The following is a 19,752-nucleotide window of genomic DNA, read 5'->3' as shown; positions in this document are numbered from 1 at the left end:
AAATCCAAATTTATATATAAATTTTAAATTAACACTTACGCTACGTTAGACATCCAATTGTCATACGATCTATCAGCAATAATTTTAAATTGTGGAATTCAAAATTTATGAATGTTTTGTAAAAAGCCATGTTCATATAGAACATCCATGTTTTCAATTTCCATCAAATTTATAAAAATTAATTTTGAACAACTAAATATTTATTAAAAGAGTAATTTAATTTATAAATGTGATAGGTGTTTTTCTTTTTAATTTAATTATATAATTTCAAGGAAAATTGAGATTTTTTATTGTTTAAGATATATTTTTGAATGCATAAATGAATTTAGCGTTTTGAAAAACTTTGAATTCCACAAAATAAACAATTTAGACTCAAATTTTTAAAAATCTTTATTAAATTTTAATTAAAATTAACTAGAAAAATACCTTAAAACCCTATTTTTTTTTTCAATATGAAAAAAGCTAGATTGTATTAATATCATATGAGTGCCAATATACATATGGATAGGCTGAAATATCAAGCTAATGCCTAGACTTGGGAGATAGTAAAAATATCCTCCTCATACTTTTACACCTGAAAGCCTAGGGGGAGAAAAAGGTACCAGAAGATAATATGATTTGTCCATGCAGTAAGCTTGAAACACAAAAAAAATGACCAAACAGTTTGGCTAGAGATAGATAAGTCCTCATTATCTGATCATCTTCAGTCAAAAAGTGAAAACATGCACTATGGTGGAAAAACAGTTCCAGTATACGTACCAAGGGATAGAGATAGACAGCAAGATAGATTATGTACCAGGAAGAGAAAAATCCTCAATCTGGTAGGTTGTAGCAGCGAGTTGTATATCCATTTTCCATTTGCCCATTTGGGATAGGAGCCCTTTCTTTGACAAAACGTCTGCATGAGTATTTTGTGATCTGTTCACATGATGAATAGAATAATCCTTTCTCCTCCTCCAGAAAGAATCAATTATGTTCATCCATCCTGTTAGCTTGTGATTTTTTATGGAAAGTTTGTCAGTGACATGATCAATTATAACTTTAGAATCACCATAGATCTGCAGAGACTGAATATTTAGGAAAATGCTAAAATGAAGAAGCCCTGATAGAGCCATTGCTTCGGCTTTGTTGTTTGTTCCCTTTCCACCATTCCAGTAAATGGCAAACTGTTGTGCTTCATTCATGACAATATAGATACCACAGGCACACTTACCATTTTGTGCAGCCCCATCAAAAAAGGCTCTAGGAAAGCTCATCTGGCTAATCTTAATATCCCTGGTTTTTATATTTTTATGTTGTATAATCTTGGGAGGAAGAGAGTTATAAAGAGAGATAATCTTCTCAAAAACAGACTTATAATCTTCCTTTATGTTTTGGAACAAATATTTGTTCCTCCACTTCCAGATAGACCAGAAAACAAGTTGTGGGATGGGTCTCCATATTGCTTTCTGAGTACTCCACCATTCGAGTGATTCTTTCAGTGAGGAATGCATCACAAAACTAAAACCAAAATAGGACACAAGGTTCCTCCATAGCTGAAGGGTGAAACTGCATTCCATGAACATGTGATAGTTATTTTCTCCCTCCGCTTTACATATAAGGCATATTCCCGGTCCAATCCATTTCCTCTTCTACAAATTTTCCCATGTAAGATTTTTGTTGTGGAAAACTAACCAGGAGAAGATGATGATTTTGTAGGGGCTCCCAGTTTTCCATAATGACAGAGGGAAGATATTGATTGATTGAGAAAGGTGGTTCCTAGTTAGGGTAGAATAGATATCTTTTACACTTACATTTCCCTTCCAACTTTTTCCCTTCCAGGAGAGAAAGTCCTGTGCTTCAATACAACATATACCAGTGTTCCTCAAGGTCATCAGAATCTTTGTCCACTGAAGAGGAAAACTTCCTTTTATTTTTTAATTTCCCAAAAAAAAACTTTAAAATTACATTAAAAATAAATAAGATTTAATTTTACGATCAAATCTAAAGTAACACAAAACCTTATATTTGACATTTATGTTTATGACGATTGTGTTCACCCTGCAAAATTTATGCCAACAACTCACGTAATGTTCGTTTAGTAGAAAGTCGTGTTCACAATTTACATAGAAAGTTAATACGCATTGATTTTGATTGGTCAAAAACTTTAAAATTACATTGAAATTGAAATTCGAACAAATTTAATTTTATATTATTGAATTTAAAATTATATTTTATAAGAAATTATATTTATAATCATTTATTTATTAATGTAATTAAAAATAAAAATTTTAAATATTAATTAAAATTTTATTAGCAATCTTGACTCAGAAACTCGGTTCGTTGCTGAAGACCTAGCCGTCGACTGCACTGCGCCTCTGGCCGCAAGCCAGCCTCGGCCTTCCTCATTGCAAGAGAGGAGCTTGCATCTGATGCCCTGTACTGGCCTTCACGCTGAAACAGAGGACATTGCAACTGGAATTTTGGTAAAATCCGCCGGCTTGAAAGATTGGAAAGCCTGGGCTGCTGGGAGCAAGCCAGCGCGGCCCCGCAGATGTAGAGGACCCCATGGAATCCAGCGGGGGCTCTGCCCCTCCTCTCAACCCACCTCCGGAGATTTCTGCATTCAAAGCATTGATAGCCGCAAGCTTGAAACGCCCTCCCACGGCTAGCCAGCAGAAGTTCGTCAAGAAACTTGGATCGATTTCTACGGTTGCCCTTCTTGAAGAAGAAACATGCAAGGCAGCACTGGACCTCGCGGAAAGAGGATTGATAGGCCAGTTCACGGGCCTTTGGCCTTCTCCAAAATCGGTCGAGAACTGGACCCAAAGAAACTGGTCTCCATTGATTAAAGACGGAGTCAAGAGCTATTTTGTGGGCAAAGGGTTCTTCGTATTTGTCTTTGAGAACCCGGAAGATAGAAGTCTCATCTTCAGAAATGGCCCTTACTTCATGGGACCACAAGGCCTGTATCTAAACAAATGGTCTCCGGACTTTGACCCCTCTCAGGATGTCCCCTCCGCTGTCCCGGTGTGGGTGCGACTCCCCCATCTGCCCCTGCATTGTTGGAATCAAAAAACCTTTCAGATCATTGGTAATGCACTCGGAAAATATATAGACCAGGCAACAAGGAAAGACCAGTACACATGCGCCCGAATCTGTGTAGATTTTGATCTAGAAGAGGAATTGCCTGAAGCAATAAAGCTCTCTGTTGCTGGGTGGACTCACATCCAGGAACTGGATTATGAATAGCTCCCTTTCAAATGCAGACACTGCCATGAGCACGGCCATTTTGCGAAACATTGCAAGAAAAAAGCAGAAGACCAAACAGACAAAACAAATGAGGACCAATGGACGGTAGTTCAAAAGACTGCTCATCAAAAAAAAGGAAATGGAAAAGGGCATATCTCCGGAGTTCCAGGCAGCTCCAAGAACAACCAAGAAATGGATGCAACCCCAAATGACATTGAAAAAGACCAGACCGACAATCAAGAAATGGATGCAACCCTGAACGACATTGAAAAAGATCAGACCGTCCCAGCAGGTACGACACAGGAAAAAAAGGCAAATACAGAAGACCCACCATTAAACCAAGAAGGGGGAGAAGCTACACAGGCTGAGGCCTTGCAAGGTAGCCCCTCTAACCCATCTTATGCAGAAGTAACAAGGAAAAAACCAGTAGATAGTGCGGGTTCTTCAGAGGATGAAGTCTTTGAATGCCCCTCTAGAAGAGCAGGAAGGAAATCCCGCAAAGAAATAAGGGAAGAGGAAGCTGAGAGACTCAAAGTCCAAGGTAGCCAGTCCACCATAGAAATGTCCATTGGAAGAAACACCAGACCAAGGCCTTCAAAGGGAGGCCCTACTCCCCCTCTCAAGTAAATCATGAAGCTCGCCTCTTGGAACTGTAGAGGATTGGGGAACGCCTCCAAAGCTGAAGCAGTCATGGATCTCCTGAAAATAGAATCTACAGATATCGTCATGCTCCAAGAGACGAAGATAGAAGCCCGAGCGCTTCTAGACATCAGCAAGTCAAAGTGGAAGAAAAGTGCAGGCAAATCAGTAAGTTCAAGGGGCTCCTCCGGAGGGCTGGCAACCCTCTCGTCAGAAGACTCTTTTTTACTCAAAAAATCTCATGAAACTCAGCATTGGATATTCACGGAGCTTACAAAATGTGAAAGTAAGTTGTCTTTCTCTCTATTTAATCTTTATGTTCCTGTTACTTATTTTGAAAAAAAAAAAAAAATGTTGGACCTCTCTCTTAGCATTTTTAGACCAGCATACCCCAAGCAACATAATTCTAGCAGGTGACCTCAATATAGTACTGAAATCAAAAGAGAAAAGGGGCGGCTCCAACAACAGAGACCCTATGCTGGCCTTTGTGGAAGAGCTAGCGCAGCAATGGGACCTATTAGACTTCATGCCCATTCGCGGCCTATATACCTGGTCCAACAACAGATCTGGGCCAGAGCATATCTCTGCTCGATTGAATTGATTTTTGGTATAAGGTTCCCTGATTATGGATAAAAAGATAATCAAAACAAAAATTTTACCCAATTTAGCTTCTGACCACAAGCCGATCCAACTGCTCCTTGAAGACGAAGAAGATCTAGGTCCTCTACCATTCCGCTTCAGCCCTTTATGGATTGAGAGAGGTGGTTTTCTTGAAACTGTTAAAGAAGCCTGGGCCAAGTCATTCTCAGGATCCCCAAGCTTTGTTTGGGAACAAAAACTGAAAGCCACAAAAAAAGCGCTGAAGGAGTGGATAATGAAACCAATCCCTACTCCAACCAGCATAAGGAAAGAGGCAGTATACACATTGGAGACTTTACAAATGGAATTGGAGAGCAAAGAGATCACAGCTGAACTCGTGGAACAAGAAATCAAGGCTCAAGCTGCTACATATCGATCATTCAGAAAAGAAGAAGAATACTGGCGAATCAAATCCAGGAGTTTGTGGTTAAAGGCAGGCGATCGGAACACCTCCTTCTTCCACAGACAATATAGAGCCCGGCTGAACAAGAATCACATCTATGAAATAAGGACAACAGAGGGCCAAGTCAGCAAAGGCTTTACCCAAGTCAAAGCTGCTGCAGATATCCATTTTAAAAATATTTTTAGTGATGGAGCACAGGTTTCCGAGGGGGAAATAGCAGAATTCCTCTCCAATATCCCTCATCTAATCAGTCTAGAAGAAAACGCTGCCCTCACCAGAGAAGTAACAGAGGAGGAAATTATAAAAATTATATGGTCCATGGAATCAGATAAGGCGCCGGGCCCAGATGGATTTACGATACACTTCTATAAAGTCTGCTGGAACATCATCAAAAGAGATCTCCAAAAAATGATAAAGGGGTTCATGAGAAAAGCTAAGATTGGTGGAGGAACCAACTCTACATATCTAGCATTAATCCCCAAAGAATCTAATCCAGAAACATTCTCCAGATTCAGACCCATATCTCTTTGTAATGCATCCTATAAAATTCTAGCAAAATTGTTAGCAAGCAGGATCAAGACCTTGCTCAAGAAGCTGATCTCTAGTCCACAAGGCGGCTTTGTGGAGGGCAGACACATTCTCGACAATGTCATCCAAGTCCAGGAGACAATCCACACTAGCATGAAACGAAATGAGAAAGGTATGTTGATTAAATTAGACATGGCAAATGCGTTTGATAGAGTCAATCGCCCTTTTCTCATTAAGGTACTCCTCACCTTTGGTTTCTCGCCTCACTTTGTTCAGCTTATTAATGCTTGCATAAATAACCCTTGGATTTCCCCCCTAGTCAATGGTCGCCCCTCCAATTTCTTCCGAGCCCGGAGAGGCATCAGGTAGGGATGCCCCCTCTGCCCTTTCCTGTACATTTTAATGGTTGATACCCTCAGTAGAAAACTCACAGTTGAAAGAATTTTTGGCACTCTCCCTGGTCTCAAATCCTCCTCAGATGCAATACCCCTGAACCATGCTCTCTTTGCCGATGACTCACTTCTCCTCGAAGGTGCATCCCCCAGAATTTCCAAAGGCTTTGATTCAGTCTTGAAAAGCTATTGCAGGGTCATAGGTGCTCTCATCAATGAGAGAAAGAGTGAAATTTATAGTTGGAACACAGGTCAACAAGAGATCAACAGCATCGCGACAGTCCTGGGATTTAGAGGTCATGCCAACTGGGATCGAATTAAATATCTCGGCCTTCCAATTACCAATGGTGCCAACAGGAGAACGCTCTGGACAGAAATAATATGTAAAATTAAATCAAAGATAGAAGCGATGGGAGGCTATTGGCTAACCAAAGGAGGAAAAACTATTCTAATTAAGACACAGCTATCTGCGCTCCCAATCTATCAAGCCGCCTTCTTGCTGGCCCCCAGGAATGTCACGGAGCAGATCTCAAAACTGTTAAGGGATTTCTTATGGCAAGGCGGGAGAGGGAATGAAAACAAGATGCACTTAGTAAGCTGGGAACTGGTCAGACGGCCGATAGCAGAGGGGGGCCTTCAAATCCGAGATCCCTCCCTTGTAAATCTGGCTATGGGTGGGAAACTACTCTGGAAAATGGTCCATGAACCCAATCATCAGACCAGCATCACGTTGATGTCCAAATACGCCCGAAATTCTACATACAGAAGCTTGCAATTCGATTCCTCTGCCAACAGCACGCAGGTATGGAAGCTTTGTTGCAAAAGCAGCAAATTCTTTAATCAATACCTGTACAGAGTGCCTGGAAATGGCAAACGAATCAATATGTGGCATGATAGAATAATGGGGAATGACCCATTGGAAGAAAATGAAGATATAGTTGATATCAGAGAGTGGCTGTTGCGCGCAGGCAAAACCAGACTCTATGATATTTTGAATTGGGACAGCAGAGGTGAATGGGCCGGTTGGGATCTCAATGGTATCCCTGATTGGCTAATACCACAAAAAAACCTTCTTATCGATTTGTTGGAAGGATCCTCTCCTGAACATCGCCATATAAGAGACAGCTGGGCTTGGGGAACGACTGGAACATATACCACAGCAGCAGGATATAAAGCACTCCAGAATTCAAGGAACAGCAGTCACGCACCGGCCTTCTGGAAGTCAGTTTGGAACAACCTAGCCCTTCCTAAAGTAAACTTCTTCTTCTGGACGCTGGTGCACAACAAACTACTCACTGGAGATAATCTAGAGAAAAGGAATATTGCAGGACCACATAGGTGCGAGTTATGCAGAAGCTACTCTGAAACAGCCCAGCACTTATTCCTTGAGTGCAAATTTGCCAAGGAAGCATGGGGGCACGCTCTTTTGGACCTGCAGATTCCAACCTTCCCCCAGAATACAGTAGCTGAACTGTTTGCCTCCTGGAACAATATCTACCCCCACAGCATCCCCACCAAATCCTTCTGGAAAAAAATTTGGACAGCAATTCCAAAATTCGTTTGTTGGCAGATATGGTTGGCTCGTAATGATCAAATTTTCAATGGAAATAGATACACTCCTCTACAAGTTGCAGCCAAAGCTAAAGCATTTCTCTTGGAAGCAGCCCAACAACAGTTTTATAAAGAAGATCCACTGCTCCTTCCTGAAGAAAGGAGATGGCTTCACTCGCTTGAGCCTTCTCCTCGTAAGCTTCATCTCGCCCCTCAAACAGTTAATCCAAAGTGGAGAATAAGAGAAACAGAGGAAAGTTTCATAAATTGGTGGAAATCCAAAAAACTCACCACCATCTTTTTTTACGGAGCCTCCAAAGGAAATCCTGGGAACGCTGGTGCTGGAGGGGTCATTTACTCTTCGGATGGCACCTCAAGAGACAACTTCTATTGGGGACTAGGCCAGAAATCCAACAATCAGGCAGAGATCTATGGACTTCTCAAAGCTTGTCTAATAGCAAGAGAAAAGGGAGTTAAAGACCTCCAAGTCTTTGGTGATTCAAAGATCCTTATCAAAAAATTAAATTCTGAAGATCTTTTCAACAATGCAAGCCTCAATAAACTTCTGGGAAGACTGAAAAGAATCCTCCAAGATTTCACCTCCTATAAATTCTATCACATCCTTAGAAATCTGAATGGCGAAGCGGATCAAATGGCGAACAAAGGATGCCCGCTCATGAAAGGACAGCTTTTTATCAATGACGAAAACTTCTACCAAATTCCCTGAAAAGTCTGTAACTCACAAGCAGAATATGCTGGCTGCTTTCTTTGTAAACGGGGCTGCCTCGGCAAAGACCCCACCTCTCTTATTCAAATAAATAAAATCTTACACCCGTTTCAGTTAAAATATATATATATATATAGATATTTAAATAATTTTTTTATAATTTAATATAAGAAAAAGATGTGTAATGTTTTTATGATGATGATGATGATGGTTAACCTCTATTGAGACCAAACTTTGGTCTATCAAAGCTAAAGAAACGAATTATTATTTAGTTTGATTTAAGATTTTATTCCTATGCTCAAAAAGCTTGGAGAGAAGCCTCTCGAGCTCACTATAATTTTGACATTGTAAAAGGCTAGGAGGGTCAGTATTGCAACAAAGATTATGAAACTAAGATCTAATGTGGTTGTATGCGGGGCACTCTAAGAGAGTGATTTTCATCCTCGATGTTCATATTCTCACAAAGATGGCAGATCCTTTCCATCCATGGTGTTTTAGGAACTGCCCAACGACTCGTTTCACTATGGAGTTCATGAGAGTTCATTCTAATCTTGGCTATATTAATTTTCTTCTTTGAGCTATTTAAAATGGAGAGATACTTTTGATCTTCTAGGGTGGGGTTGATGACCTCCTTATAATATCTTAATTTTCTTTTAGCTGCTAAATCTTTCTCACACCACATTTTTTCTTTGAACTTAGAAGTAACAATATTTTTAATGTTATTAATGTTTTGCAATGCAACATTCTCGTTGATCTCCCGATGGTTTAACCAGGCCCTGGTGTCTTTATACCAACCTCGTTTGAGCCTTAGGTGGTTTTGGCTAGAATTTAAAGCTAGCTCAGGAAATCTATGGTCTCCTATGTTATTGAGTTTGTGCTTGTACAACAGAAGCCTAGTCATAGCTAGGCTCTCGATAGGGGAAAGACCCACTTCTATAAGGAGAATAGGATAGGGTGTATTGCTTTTAATTTTGAGGTTATACATTATAAAACGCTTCTGGATTTGCTCAATAGGATTCTCTAGAGATGCTGCAACCCCAAACCTCACATCCATATAAGATAACAGGAGTGACTAAAGTTTCAAAGAGGAACTTCTTTCTATCCCACATTACGAGGTTTGTCATTTTACAATTATTTTCAAGACCAAAATAAGCTTTCCACCCCCCATTAATCCTTTTCTCAATGCTATAGTTCCACTTGAGTTTGTGATGAATATCAATTCCTAAGTACTTGTAAGAAGACACTTCCTCCAAGTTATTATTGTCATACATAAAACTAGTGCAAGTGTCCGTCTTGGATTTTATAATCATAAATTTTGTTTTGTCAATGTTAACAGTCATACCCATGGTAGAGCAGAAATCCTTAAGAAGTCTAAGTTGTTTATCAAGATCAGATGGGCACCTTGCGAGAAGAACAATATCATCAGCATAGAGAAGAGGGTTGATGACTATCCCAGCTAAGATTGTGCCAGCACAGCCTGCTTCCTCTAAAAAATCTTCTAGCTTGTCGATGTAAATTCCAAATAGGGTAGGGGAGAGGGGGAAACCTTGTTTAACTGCGATATTACACTTAATATCTTTTGACCACTCCACATTGCTCTTTAACTTGGCAATTACATTCTCGTATAACCTTATAACAGCAGTGCTCAACTCGAAAGGAACCTTTGGCTCTTCTAATCTATTCCATAGGTTATTTCTAGGAACCGTATCAAAAGCCTTTCTAAAGTCCACAAAGCAACAAAAGAGATTGGATTTATCATTGCAGCGTTCCTCCACAATATTCCTAAGCGTAACGAGGTGGTCCGTTGTTGAGTGCGGCCTTCTAAAACTCGCTTGGCCTTTAGCCCACGTACCTTGACTTTCAAGCTATATGCTCAACTTATTTTCCAAAATAATACCATATAACTTGGCTAAGAGATGGTTGATCATAATTGTCCGATAATTAGAGGGGTTATTTGTATCCTCACTTTTAAAAATAGGGATAATGAAGCTCTAAGTCAATATGAAATATATATATATATATATATATATATTTCTTATTAACTTGATGCAGGGAGATTTGAACATTAACTCTGGTAATTTTACATAATATTTCATAATACAACATTACTATTACTAATTGATATGAATCTGGTAGTCTTACATAATATTTCATAATACAATATTACTATTACCAATTAATATGCCCCATGGACACATATATTAATAAATAATTGTTAATATAAAAAATAATATATTATTGCATTGTAAGTGTTTAAGTATTTACCTTATAATGTTTTGCAAGGCCTTTTTATGTCATCCAACAATACCATCCAAATTTGTCTATTTCAAATATAATATTTGTAAGGATTTATTTAAATTATAATTAACAATATAATCTAGAATTTAATAAGTAAATATAAATTAGCAATGTAAATAGTATTAATTATACCAAAGTATAATGTAGAATTTGTAGGCAAATATAAAAGAGAAGTGTAAATAACATTGTGTAACAAGCCCCCTTACAATATTGAACATAAGGAGGCGGTTAATAGATTACCCAACTCTTGTTGCATGGTTACAAGAATTGGGTACGTGTTTTTCGTTTTTTGCATCGTTACAAGAATGGGGTAAGTGTTTTCTGTTTTTTTTGTTTTCTCCTGCAAAATTCTAAGTGCAAAGACTGGCATAGTCCCCTTGTTAAGTTGGTATCTTTTTATGCATGGGTGATCCACACTATAGCATCATTCCTTTTATACATGGGCTCTTGCAAGGATTTATGTAATAACTTGAAATTAGGCACTCTCACCTCTGATTGCTAGCACCCTACTCCTGAAAAGTTGGAGGTACAGTGATGTGATGAACCCTTAATTTTACAGTTCTATACATATTGAAATCACCACTCACTGAGCCAACTCTAAAGGTCTAGGTGGTGAACTCAATTGGACAAATACACAATACTTAGGTGTTGGTATAAACTCTTGGGAACTGCCCTCTGGTTATTTGGTTTCAGCTAGGCCTGTGGACTGCCTTTTATGCTTATATAGTACTGCAAGCTTTAATAGAAGCTTAAACATATTCACATTCCATGTTAAATTAGTAAACTTACTCCATTTTCTAGGCCAACCACTACAGTAAAAGCAAATATGCCAGGTATAGACTCAACTAGTGGCTATCATCTACAACAATATAGAATGAATGGAAACCTTTCCAGTTGGCGCATCATTCATCTGTCCTGAAAGTTATTCTCTGAGTGTATGAACATTTGCACTAAGATCCCTTCGAAGAAGTCAATGCAATATTTCCTTTGTTAATGAGTTATCAAGAGAGTAGTGCAATTATGAACCCATTACATCTTCATGACAAGTCATGTAACCTTTTGATAGTTGGGTTCGTAAAGGATGCTTGATCACTTTGAGGTATTTAGCTTCTACAGTTTCGAACTAGAACTCATCCATCTTTGCATTACATTGTGTTAATTTTAGGATAACAATGGTATGTTCTATGCTTAGAGCAATTTTACTTCAATTTCTTCATTAGCCAATTATCATATCCAAATTAGCAATCACATCAACATGATAATAAATTTTAGATAGAACATAAACAATAACAGTAGAAGACAAGCCAACACAAGAGGACACAAGATATGGCACCAGCCAGGGAAAAACCCCAATGTGGGGAAACCCTTGATCAATACTTCTTATAATTCTTCAAAATTTCAGCAGAGAAAGAGAGTACAATTTACAATATTCACTTGCCCAAACTGATTAGTTAAAATAGCAGCAATAGAAAGCCCTAACCAAAAATTCAATGTTGGTCAACAAGGCTGAAATTGACCTCCAAAACAGCTCAGTCAACCTTGGTCAACTTGGCCTCCAACAACAAGGTAATGCAGCCCAAAACAGTCTGAAAATAACTAATCAAATATGGTCAACAAAAATCAACGCAACAACCTGAATTAGGGAAGTCAATATAGGGGTCAAATTGCCTTGATTTTTGTGCCCAAAACAGTGGCCTACCCAAATAGAAGTCTCCCTCACAAAACTGAAGTCAAACAGGGTCAACCCTAGTCAAAGTCAGCCTCCTGAAATTTCGGTCAAATTTGGTCAATGCAACAGCTAGAAAAGACTGTCTTCCTTTCGCACGTGTGGAGAGAGAGAGGCCCAGAAATCTATACCCAATCAAGATGAGAGAGAGAAATATCAATGAGATGAGATGCCAAAATGAGGAGGAGGCACATTGTATTTATATGCAATGTTGAAGGCTGGAGGAGGTTAATTTCATGGCTAGTTGACCTTGACAAATTGTCCATAATCAAAATAAATTCATAACTTCATTTGTACATGTCAGAATGGGACATCTTTAGATAAATCCTACACCTCTCAGAAATAGGAATCGAAGAAAAATATCAGTTGCATCATAAGAGTTGTCCAAAGTGATGTTTGCCCCTAGTTACCAAATTTAACACTCCCTCTCAACGAGGGAGAACATCACTTGCCAATATGTCTGACAATTTGTACCATCCCTATCACTGCACTGCTCTGCTCTATTGAACCATGAAGAAAGAAGAAATGATCAATAATGTATCGTACCATTCTCCACTGACCCAAAGTCAGTCTCCAACAACAGAGAATATGTCATACCACTCTTAACTGACCCGTAGTTAGTTTCCATTGATCCCATATCAATATCAACATCCTAGTACTACACGATGCATCCATTGGTAGTACTATGGTCCCTATCCTCATTTCCCTTCTCATTGGCCAGATGAGAGGTACTTCCCATGAGTCTCAGATTGCATGCGTAGGATGTGCCATTAGGAGATGGTGAATCATTCATCCTACTCATATGCCATAGGGGAGTGTGAACCACTCGGCCTATGAATATGCCACGTGTTATAGCTCTAACCCAGAAATATTATAGATCTGATATGGAAATATAAGACAATGCAAATAAACCCAGAAATAATATGAAATGATTCTTTATTGATCAAAACCCTTAAGGTAGGGCAACACCATACATTCACTCCTTAAGGAAGGAGAACACTCCACAAGCCATATGCATGTTCACACAATAATCCTTGACAATCTTCCTTGACATGGAGTCTCTAGCCTCTATATAGGCCTCATACATACAATACCATGGGTCATTACCATGGTTCCCTCATACCATCAAACTAATACCATGGGCCCATTACATTATTACTAACTACTTGTGGTCCCTTACATGTTATGGGTTAACCACCTTATTTATTACTATGGCCCATCCCATTATTACATTATTACCTTGGGTACCTCCCTTGGTACCCCATATTATCCCCCCTAGGTATATAACATTCCACCCCCCTTAGCATGTTTCGTCCCCGAAACATGGGAAGAACACAAATAATAAGATCTACTCAAAAGAGTAGTCCACTGGTACCATGCACATGCATCTAGCCATCCAAGAGAAAGGTGAACCCTCGATCTCGCTGGTGCCTCGCTCGCTTGAGATGGAAGTTGACCATGGCAGCTCTTCTGTGTTGATGTGTAGTAGGTGGATCTTCACTCCTCGCTATCCGTCATACAGGGGTTGTTGTCCTTGTGGCTAATTGGTTGCCATCTTGTTGGTTGTTTTCTTGCGGGGTGATCTAGGTGATGATATGTTGAAGTTTTAACCCACGATGTCTTTTTCTTTAATTCACCCTACTGTGGTGCCTGTTGTGGTGTCTTCTTTTCCAATATGACTTCCACCACTGAGCCCTCATCTGATGTACCTGTAACCTTTTCTTCTTTAGCCTCTGTTTGTATTTGATTGTCGATCATCAAAGGCTCATCATCTGATATGTCAGTCCCTGGAACATCTTCTGCTTCAGCCTCCATGTACTCTACTTGTTTATTGATGGAAATATCTTGTAATGTAATTTTCTTCTTTTTATACCAGAGCTTCAGGAATTTCTTCTGCACATTAATATTGATAGTACCCGCAGATTCCATCCAAGGATATCCCAAAACAACATCCATATTATCCATCTCTGAAGTATAAAAATCACCATGCAACACATACTTATCCATAGAAATCTTCAAATCCTTATACACTAGAACATCCTCATTATCCACTTGTGTGTTTTCAATGTGTTTTGCTGGAATTTGCAATTTTTTTTCCAAATTAACATTGATGAAATTATGCTTGCAACTAGGATTTATAGAAACAATGATTTTCTCCTTCTGAATCAATCCATGAACCTGCAATAAGGATATACCAGTATGAAATAGCCCCACATGTTTCTCCTTATCTTGTTTTCTGGCATGAGACCATCTGTCTAAAAGTAAATTTTCAAATTCTTCATCGGGCAAGTTATAACACTTCGTTTTGTTAAGTAATCCCCACCATGTGCCTGCCTCCTCTCTAAATAGCTCCACTGTCCACCATTTCCAATTGTTTTTCCATAATGATTTCTATTTTTTTGTGTATTCTTCAATAGTAGTACCATTATCTTTTCCTGTAAAACCTAGACCCGCCATGAAGAGGGTTTTGAAAAAACTTGGCGAAAATTTGAAATTGTCATAGTTTAGTCAATATTGCTCAGAATTCCTATTATGACATGTTTTCAGAAATGAAAAAATCATTCTGCATCTACCCATGTGATAGAAATCTTGATCCAGGCAGTAGAATTTCATATCTGTGCTGCAACTCTCCCACCGTCACCAAAATTTCTGCAAAAAGAGATGATTTTAAATCAGCTATATCTCCCTCATCCGAACTCCAATTCGACCGATTTTTTTTTGAAATCGGCTATTTTTTCACATAGAATCCAGATCTACAATTATATTTTGTAGATCTTGCACTAGGACGTCCAGATTTGCGCCGCAAACTCGTTGTCCTGAAAAATTGTCTGCAACCCCACTGATTTTTAGATCAGCGATATCTCCTTCATCCGGACTCCAATTCAACCGATTTTTTTTTGAAATTGGCTATTTTTTCACAAAAAATCCAGATCTGCAATTATATTTTTCAGATCTTGCACCAAAACATATATATCTGATCTTCAAACTCGCCGCCCCCAAAATCCTGTAAAAAATTAAAAAAAAAATTCTCCACTGTTTGCCCAAGAAAGTGCTTTGATACCACTTGTGGTCCCTTACATGATATGGGTTAACTACTTGTGGTCCCTTACATGATATGGGTTAACCACCTTATTTATTACTATGGCCCATCCCATTATTACATTATTACCTTGGGTACCTCCCTTGGTACCCCATATTATCCCCCCTAGGTATATAACACCACAATGGGGTATCATAGGGGAAGGTGAACCATTCACCCTGTACACAGTGCACCACTAGGGGAGGGTGAGTCAACCTATGGTCGGTCATTGCTCCAAGAAGTACCCCAAGCCCCCTGGAGCTCCTAGAGCTCACTATCAATCTCAGACAAGACCCTCATAAGAGGGTCTCTCCAAAACTCCAAGTCGTTCACAGAAGGTTAAGAATTTGACCTTCCCGAGGGGATTCGTAAGAATATCGGTGACTTGCTCATCGATCCCAATATGATAGAGCCTTATTGCTCCTTGTTGTACCATATCCCGGATAAAGTGGAACCTAATATCAATATGCTTGGATCAATCATGAAACACGAGATTCTCAGAAAGACAAATCCCACTCTAGTTGTCACAAAAGATCGCACTAGTATCCAGTACATGTCCAAATAGCTCACTAAAGATATTCCTCAACTAGACAGCTTCCCAAGAGGCCAAACTAGCAGCAATGTATTCAGCCTTAGTGGTGCTTAAAGCAACTGACTTATGCTTCTTGCTCATCCATGATATTTAAGCAGAACCTAGAGACAAATAACATCCTGATGTGCTTTTGCGATCCACCACACTGCCAGCCCAGTCTACATCAGAGTAACCATGGAGCCTCACATTCCCAATAGTGTATCTTAGTCCATAAGTGACTGTGCCCCGAAGATATCTCAAGATATTCTTGGTAGCAATCTAATGTATATGATGAGGCTCGACCATAAACTGAGTCAATGTGTTCACTGCAAAACATATGTTCAAATGGGAGTTCACCAAGAACATCAGCGCCCCTGTGATTTGATGATACTCAGAAGGATTTCCCAAATCGGGCCCGGCATCACTTTTGCATAACTTGTTGAAGTTAAGTTCAATTGGAGTAGTCAAGGACTTGCATTCCACCATCCCAAATCTTTCAAGTAGCTTCACCACATATATTCCTTGAGAAAGGAAAATCTCCCTTGGTTTTTTCCAGGCCTCCAACCCTAGGAAGTAATGCATCATTCTTAGGTCCTTGATATCAAATTCGGAAGCCAAATCTCTCTTACATTGATGAATAAGAGGGTTTGCACCTGTGAGAAAGAGATTGTCCACATAGAGTACCAAGATGATATGTCTATCATTCTCAACCTTAAAGTAAAGGTTCGAATCAGCTTCACTTCTTGTAAATCCAAGCTTCATTAGATAGCTATCGATCCTCTCATACCAAGCCCGGGGTGATTTCTTCAACTCATCTAGGGCTTTCTTCAACCTGCATACATGTGTCTGGGGATCTTGAACTTCAAACCCCTTAGGTTGTTCCACATAGACTTCCTCCTTAAGTGAACCATGCAAGAAGGCAGTCTTGACATCCATCTGGTGTAGATACCATCCTTGCAAGGCAGCAAGGGCTATAATCAAACATATTGTAGTGTAGTGAGCAACGAGTGCAAATATCTCATCATAATCTACACCTTCCTTTTGAGAGAAGCCTCGAGCAACAAATCTTGCCTTGAACTTCTCAGCGCTTCCATCAGCACCATGCTTGATCTTGTAGAGCCATTTAGAGGTGGAAACAGATTTGTCTGGGGGTCTATGGACTGCATCTGAGACATCATTCTTCATAATTGACTCATACTCTTCATTCATAACATCCTTCCATACTTTTTGCTTCACAACTTCTTCAAAAGAGAAAGGTTCAGACTGAATAATGGTGCTAATAGCAGTTAAGTACCCTTGGTACCTATTAGGCTTCTTGCTTTCACGAAATTTCCCCCTCGGTGCAACATGTCTCTCAGCATCTTCGAGAGTTTCCCTCAGCCATGAGGGTCTCCTTTTGGAGGAGGAGGGCTCATGAGGAGGAGTATCAATGGGATCCATCGGTTCTTCAACATCGGGCATCGGCTCATCCTGCGAATCTCCTTGATTCCCTGCATCTGCTTCTTTCCCCTTCCTTGGAATAGGAAGGTTGCTAATCTTCCTAAGGGAAGGATCCTCTTCGAAGGTGACATCATGACTCAACTCCACTTCTCTTTGACCATGCACATAGATTCTATATGCCTTAGAAGTTTCATTGTAGCCCACAAAAGTTCATTTCTTCTTAGATGCCTCCAATTTGCTTCTCTTTTCTTTTGGCACATGGAAGTATACAGGACTACCAAAAATTCTAAAATGAGAAACATCAGGTTTCTTACCAATGAAAACTTCTTCAGGAGTTTTGGAGTCCAATGCTTGATGAGGGCATCGATTTTCAGCATACATGGTAGTCTAGGCAGCTTCTCCCCATAGAAACTTTGGAAGTCCTTGATCATGAAACATGGCATGAGTGGCTTCTATAATGGAAAGATTATTCCTCTCAGCAGCATCATTTTTCTCAGGAGTATATGCAGTAGTAGTCTCCCTCTTAATGTCAGCTTCCCTGCAACAGTCATTGAATTCATTTGACTCATACTCGGTTCCATTATCGGTCTTCACTATTTTGATCTTTTTCTCTATTTGATTTTCCACCAAGGCTTTGAAGGCACAGAACCATGAGTATATTTCGTCCTTCTTCTTTAAGAAATATATCCAAGTTTTTTAGAGAAGTCATCCACAAAGACAACATAATATAAATATCCTCCTAATGATGTCATAGGCACCATACCAGATAGATCAGAATGAACCAATTGCAAAATGTCAGTGGTCTTGCTATCACTTGAGGGGAATGGTCCCCTTGTATGTTTTCCCTAGGCACATCCCTGACATACACCTTCATGCTCTATTTTGAATTTGGGCATACTTGTAACCTTCTTCCTTGCATCGGGTAGAGCCTTATAGTGAAGATGAGCAAACCTCCGGTGCCATAGTTTCGATTGAAGAGATGTGTCATAAGACATAACTCCCAATGGACTTCCTCCAACTTGATATAAAATATCACCCTGAATCCAAGAGTAAATACTTCCTTGAAATTTCTTTTCCATTCACGTACCTTTCCATTGATGAATGCCACCTTGAATCCTTTGTCTTCCATTGCTGAGATACATATGTGCTAGATTATTCTTTATATCAAGTACATTAGTACTTCTTGAAGATGAACGGTGTAACCTTGATTCAATTGAAGGGTAACATTCTGAACTCCCTTCACGCGATAGGTGGCACTGTCTCCAAGGATAATTTCCAAATTTGTATCCTTCTCTATCAAATTTGAATGAGCTTCCTTGTACCCCGTGAAGTGCCTTGAGGCACCACTATCAATCAACCAATTTCCCAAAGTATCCAGAGGAGAGGCAATAGAGAGGGCAGATACAAGATAAAATTCTTTTTTCTTAAAATTTACAACATTAGACTCATCATACCTAGAGTTTCTTGTTCTTTTAGAAGCTCGATGATTTCCAAGTTACGTAGCGGAAGCATTTCTTTTCCCTTTGTTGTTGAACCTGCCAATCCTTTGATTGTTTTTGTTGCCCCTAGAATGATTGTGATCATCATTCTGAGATGTGTCCCTTATTTTTGGACACTCCCTCACATAGTGATCAAACTTGTTGCAAACGAAGCATCTTCACTTCCTTCCATTTTTGAATCTCAGTCTTCCTTGACTTTGTTTCTTTGAACCTACATTGTTCTTCCTCTTGGCATGAGCAAAGAATGCGGTAGGATTATTCCTATTCGAAGGCATCTCCAATTCCATCATCTTTGTTTCTTCTTGAGAACATCTAGTCAGCAATTCTTCAAAACCTGGAATTATGTCGTTATTGAGAATAGTAGTGTTGAACACATGCCATTAGGGAGGAAGAACTCGAAGGGAAATGAAAGTGAGTTCCCTGTCAGCAATAGCTTCACCAATCAAAAGAAGATCATTTTTTATCTCGGTAATCCTCATGAAGTAGGATTGAATATCCTCACATTTTCCCTTCTTTATATCCTTCAACTTGTTCTTGAGGAAAATAGTTTGATGCATTGCTAGATTTCAACATGCCAACCAACTTGTCATATATCTCGTTTGATGTATTCAAATCAAAGACGTAAGAAACTAAGTGCTTATGAATAGAATCCCTAATGATCTTCTTGGTTTTAACTTAGCCCTTCTTGTACTTTGTCTTAGCAGTGGCTGGTGCATTTGAAGGAGGTTCCAAAATCTTTCCCTGCACATAATCCTTGACATATTTCTCTTCTAAAGTCAAATCAAGAGACATCTTCCATGCATGATAATCAGACTTATCATCAGACTTGAAGTATGATGTGGAGGCCATTGATACTTGATCTTAATCAGTGATTTCTCCTCTTAGTGATTGCTCTTCACTCTTGCTTGGGCTTTGTCTTCACCTCAGCTCCGATACCATGTTAATTTTAGGATAACAATGGTATGTTTTATGCTTATAGCAATTTTACTTCAATTTCTTCATTAGTTAATTATCATATCTAGATTAGCA

At 39.3% G+C, this 19,752-nt stretch overlaps 3 protein-coding genes across 3 annotated transcripts; 2 read left to right on the top strand and 1 right to left on the bottom strand.

Moving 5' to 3' along the window:
- Positions 1–788: 788 nt before the first annotated feature.
- LOC149173559 (uncharacterized) lies at positions 789–1,256 on the bottom strand. Its single transcript, XM_089426736.1, has one exon. The coding sequence runs from the start codon at positions 1,254–1,256 to the stop codon at positions 789–791; it is 468 nt and encodes a 155-aa protein (XP_089282862.1).
- Positions 1,257–2,547: 1,291 nt separating this feature from the next.
- On the top strand, positions 2,548–3,231 carry LOC149173558 (uncharacterized). Its single transcript, XM_089426735.1, has one exon. The coding sequence runs from the start codon at positions 2,548–2,550 to the stop codon at positions 3,229–3,231; it is 684 nt and encodes a 227-aa protein (XP_089282861.1).
- A 630-nt stretch (positions 3,232–3,861) lies between these two features.
- LOC149173557 (uncharacterized) lies at positions 3,862–8,110 on the top strand. Its single transcript, XM_089426734.1, has 3 exons — positions 3,862–4,156; positions 4,485–5,805; positions 6,028–8,110. Exons 1-3 carry the CDS (start codon positions 3,862–3,864, stop codon positions 8,108–8,110), a joined length of 3,699 nt encoding a protein of 1,232 aa, XP_089282860.1.
- Positions 8,111–19,752: the final 11,642 nt, after the last annotated feature.

Source organism: Pinus tabuliformis, chromosome 4_2, assembly GCF_031772625.1.
Source record: "Pinus tabuliformis cultivar Carrire ecotype Pingquan chromosome 4_2, CPIR1, whole genome shotgun sequence".
NCBI lineage: Eukaryota > Viridiplantae > Streptophyta > Pinopsida > Pinales > Pinaceae > Pinus > Pinus tabuliformis.
The sequence above is the reverse complement of the archived record's forward strand: the minus strand, read 5'-3'. Positions and strand labels throughout refer to the sequence as shown.